Source organism: Pundamilia nyererei, unplaced genomic scaffold, assembly GCF_000239375.1.
Source record: "Pundamilia nyererei isolate P.nyererei 1_Seehausen unplaced genomic scaffold, PunNye1.0 scaffold00166, whole genome shotgun sequence".
NCBI lineage: Eukaryota > Metazoa > Chordata > Actinopteri > Cichliformes > Cichlidae > Pundamilia > Pundamilia nyererei.
Window position 1 is genome coordinate 27,662 of NW_005187567.1, and position 4,923 is coordinate 32,584.

At 36.2% G+C, this 4,923-nt stretch overlaps 1 protein-coding gene across 1 annotated transcript in view; it reads left to right on the forward strand.

Moving 5' to 3' along the window:
- Positions 1-4,923, forward strand: part of LOC102194574 (CUB and sushi domain-containing protein 1) — a 157,282-nt gene that overhangs the window by 21,949 nt on the left and 130,410 nt on the right. The window contains exons 7-9 of the mRNA XM_005745789.1: positions 2,418-2,539; positions 2,673-2,745; positions 4,036-4,174. Coding sequence (XP_005745846.1) covers positions 2,418-2,539; positions 2,673-2,745; positions 4,036-4,174 — 334 coding nt within the window. The remainder of the gene's footprint in view (positions 1-2,417; positions 2,540-2,672; positions 2,746-4,035; positions 4,175-4,923) is intronic.

Consider the following 4,923-nt stretch of genomic DNA (forward strand, 5'->3'; position numbering starts at 1 on the left):
TGTGTGTGTGTGTGTGTGTGTGTGTGTGTGTGTGTGTGTGTGTGTGTGTGTTTTTTAACCTAGTGAAAAAAAACTGAGCATAATAAATAACAAAGTGTACTATTTCAAATCCTAACACAAATGAAAGGTTTGATGCACCTCAAACGAAAAATTAATATGTAGTTAAATAAAAATCATATTAAATTAAATGCCTCTCAAACTTTTTACCTGGCAGAAAAGAAAAATGCTGAAATACATTCATATAGTTTTTAGTGGTGAAACTTTTTGAAAATGTAATTTGAAAACCTGATGACATAAATTCTACACTGGGACTTAAAAATATCAAACATATTGTGCTGTTTCAGTAATTTGGTCTATTAACATTTTAATGCATATATGAATATCAAGAGGTTATGCTGTGGGTATATTTATATGAATTGTGTTAGAAACTCAAGAATGAATGCAAGACTGTGCAGTTATTTGGTGAAAGCGGTGCACTGGGAGCCAATAACTGTTCGCAGATTTGAATCTATCCTACAAATAAATTGATCCTATATATTATGAGGACATCATGCGTAAAAATGTGCTTTAGCCTATGACAGCTAAGGTTATTAATGATATATTTAAAATGGAATATATCCAAATTCTGTTTTTATCACTTTCAGAGGAAGATGATCATTTCCAAAAAACAATTTTGACCTTATATATGTTCACTTTTTGTTTCTTTAACAATTTGTTTTAAACTAAACCATACTTTGGGCAAAAAGAGACTGGACTCACTATTGTCCCTTGAGGTAGAAAGTGGAACTACTTGGGTCTAGCTCAGTGGTGTCCAAACCCAGGCCTCGAGGGTTGGTGTCCTGCAGGCTTTAGATGTGTCCTTGATCCATCACAGCTGATTTAAATGGCTAAATTACCTCCTCAACATGTCGTGAAGTTCTCCAGAGGCCTGGTAACGAACTAATCATTTGATTCAGGTGTGTTGACCCAGGGTGAGATCTCAAACCTGCAGGACCCGCCCTTGAGGCCTGGAGTTGGCCCATCCCTGACCTAATGAATCAGATGTCCACTTCAACTACAAAACAATGCAAGAATAAATTTATACATGGAACAGATTTAGACTCTTGGGATAAGTAAAAACTCTGAATAAATAAGTCTAGAGTTAGACCAATCTGAGACTTTCCCACATTATACAATATTGTTGACATTCTTGACAGCATTGACATTGTTGACAATATTGTGGACCCAGTGTGAGATCTAAAACCTGCAGGATACCGGCCCTCGAGGCCTGGAGTTGGCCAAGCCTGGTCTAGCTGGTTAGCCTGCTAACTTTAGTGCATATTGCTCCTTAATGTCAAAATTCTTATTTCCTCACTAACTACAGCTAATCTTTAAAATGTTTACATCTTACTAACAAATGGTTTACTCAAAATTTTAAATTACAAAATGCATTCACTGTAAGATGCATAGTTATTCTTATCTGAGGTCAACTATTGAGTTAATCTTTTCTCTGTCATAGCCGAAATATAATTTAGTTTTTATTTTTTCCTTTTTTTTATGCCATATGTTTCTACCTTTCCCTGTCACTATGGCTTCTTCTTAGCTTCTTCAGCCTTAGTTGGCCTTTTTTTCATCTTCTACTGGGTTCAAACCAATGACTGTATTGGTTTAAACATATCATTTGAATATTTTGTATGCTGGCATTTCGTGCTTTTTCTCATACGTATCTTCTAGTCTTTTCTTCCTCTTCTATAATATCAGGTTGTTGAAGGAGTGCAAGGGCTACTTTATCTGTGTCTGCCTTTGGCCTATATAGTACTTTCTCTACATGCATATTTGAACACATATTTGAATACTGCTACAAGACTGTATGTAATATACAGTATGTGTGCATTTTTGTTTGTGTACCTGCCATTTCCCTTGTGGCTCTCATTTTTTTCCCTACGTCCTCTCCTTTCTCTCACTGCTCCCATTTCCCTCCATCAGCAGCTAATCAACCTGAGACATGTCCAATCACTGGGTGTGTGCTCTGGGTGGGATCAGGTTAATCTCTGGAATGGGGATAATATAAGCTTAACATGACAAGGTTGAGTCCACATAAAGATAATTCCATTCCCATATTTCCATATCAGTGGAGATGTCACATTCACTGACAGTGATACAGCAGCGGTTTCATTTTTTTCCTCTGGCAGAACCAATTTTTCGGTATTAAAATAAATTGAAAAAACTGGTAAAAACTGCTCAAATGAATAAATATGCATACATATTTTGAACCACTTAACCAGAGTGTAGTTGCAATCTGCCAGCTTTCTCTTTTTTTCAGATTACATCTTTGTTCTTTCCTTTTCAAATTAATTTGCCCCTGTTTGATACAGTAATTCAATCTTATGTGTCTTAGCCCCAGTTTTAACTTTTCTCTGGTTATTTTCTCTCTGTAGCATTTGGTCAGAATGAATGCCATGACCCAGGAGTCCCAGTAAATGGTCAGAGGTACGGTGACCAGTTTCAGCTTGGCAGCTCAGTGGCGTTTCGCTGTGATCAAGGATTCATTCGGACTCAGGTAATAATCATTTGAAAGTATCATTATCACACTTTTTTAACACAATTTTGAAATGATTGTCATAATCGGTGTCCATAGTTGTGTGGTAAAACCTAGTATAAATGTAACATTTCTTTAAATCGTGTATTTCCAGGGGTCCGATCAGGTCACCTGCATTATTCAGGATGGAAATGTTGTCTGGTCTGCAGCTGTACCTCGCTGTGAAGGTAAACCTAAGCAGACACCTACACATAAGAACTGTTTACTGTATATAGGAGTATAATGTTCCACAAAACATTCAACTATTTTAGCGATTACCATACAGCTCAAGTGTGTTTATGCACCTTTGGAACAATTAAATTTTCTCTTTTAATTGATTTTAGCTTTGCAGTCTGGACACATCATTCTTTCTAAAGAATAATCTTTAAATGAGACTGGCACACGTTGTACCAAAGCTTTTCAGGGACACATATTCATTTATTTAGACACCGAAAGACAAAGATGTACTATTAGGTTGCAGATATGTGGAAGTGATAATAACAGGATTGTCAGTTTTCTGCTTTTTCGACAATTTTTGAAGGTGAATGGCACCCACCAGTCTGTGAGCGTTTGTATGTTTATCTTTGCAACCTTCCCATCTTGCATCCTGATTGCATTGTCTAAATGACATTATCAATTGTTGCCTGTTGTTAATAAATCAGGCAGAGGACAAAATCAAATTGAACATAGGGGGTCATCTTTTTAACTATGGAGTACGAGAGAATATCATCTCTCCTGTTCTTGAAGATCCCATCCAAAAAAACTGCTCCTTCAGTATGCATTCTGTGGGTTTTTTTTTCTTTTCTTGCTGAAAGTCTGGATTTATGAGAGCAATCAAATAGGCAAAGGTATGAGCTACTTGAAAAGACAAGCCACTGCAAATTATATGTTGTAGCAATGAATAATGAAGAAACCATGAATTCCAGGTCTGGAGTTTTTTATGTTTAATTCAGGTTCTAGACAGACTCAAAATGAATAAGAATAAAAACCGAACATGATACGATGTCTGACATTTCATTTTATTTGAAAGAAACAACTCAACGGGAGATAATTATTGTTTTTTAATGTGTCATAATTGAAATTTTGGAACTGAGCTATAAAGTAGTGACGGTATGTGCCAGTTTTGCTGCCTGCAGCTTGTGCAGGGAAACGGAGAGTTATTTTTTGGCACCATTTGACACATAAATATATTTAATTTCTCCTATAAATTATAATGTGATAATTATTTTGGGCTTTTTCAAACATCACTAACTCAAAATTGCTTACTCTAGCACATGATGGGCTCACCGTAATTTCTGAAGGTAAATGTTTATGTATGAAATATAGAAATTCAGAGTGGATTAGAATGATAAAATAAACAGAGCAGACAATTAATCTGCTAACTTAATGAAATAGGAGCAATTTACAGACATTTACAAGGAGAAAATTATTAATTTTATTTCCTGTGGTTGTGTGTGGGGGTCTTTGTTTCCATCCAGCTCCCTGTGGAGGGCATCTTACAGCTCCTACAGGTGTTTTGCTATCTCCTGGTTGGCCCTCCTTTTACAAAGACTCTCTGAACTGCCAGTGGGTGATTGAAGCACAAGCAGACCATGCTGTAAAGATACACTTTGACAAGTAAGTGTATTACTCAACTATGCTGTTGACTGATTTGTCAAATGTGTTTGTTCAAAAATTGTTGAAATTTGACTGTTAATGGTTAGATAATATGGTACGGTTAGGGAGTGCATTATTTAGTTAATATTTTACTTGGGCAGTCTTTCATATGCAATATAAGGTAGTCAGATATAGATGAGGCTGGTGAGTTACTGCTGCAGTAAATGATTAATGTTGGCTTTTTACATTTTTTTTTCTTCTGGAAACAAGCCACAGACAGATGCAGTGTAGCCTGAAACTGCAATAGCAGAAATTTGTCTTTTTGAAATGTGACGTACACGCCGAGTTATCTTCATCGCCTATGAGACATTTCATTTGTGGACGATTCAGCATACTTCTTCTGGAGCAGAGGCTAGTTAATTTTTCATTTAGCTGGTCAGATATAATTATTCAGATACCGCGTTGTTGCAGTGTGTCAGTAGCTCCCAAATCTTGGTTTCTGTTCAACTAGATAGGTTGGTGATATACAACATCCTTTTTCTGGATCATCTACTATTTGATGCTTAGACCCAAAAATCGACTGATTAGGCCCTGTAGCTCCAACTTAATGCAAATGGGTTAATTAGTGTTTAAGTGTTTTAGCTATTTAATAGAATAATTCAATTCAATTTTATTTACAGTGGGGCAAAAAAGTATTTAGTCAGCCACCGATTGTGCAAGTTCCCCCACTTAAAATGATGACAGAGGTCAGTAATTTGCACCAGAGGTAC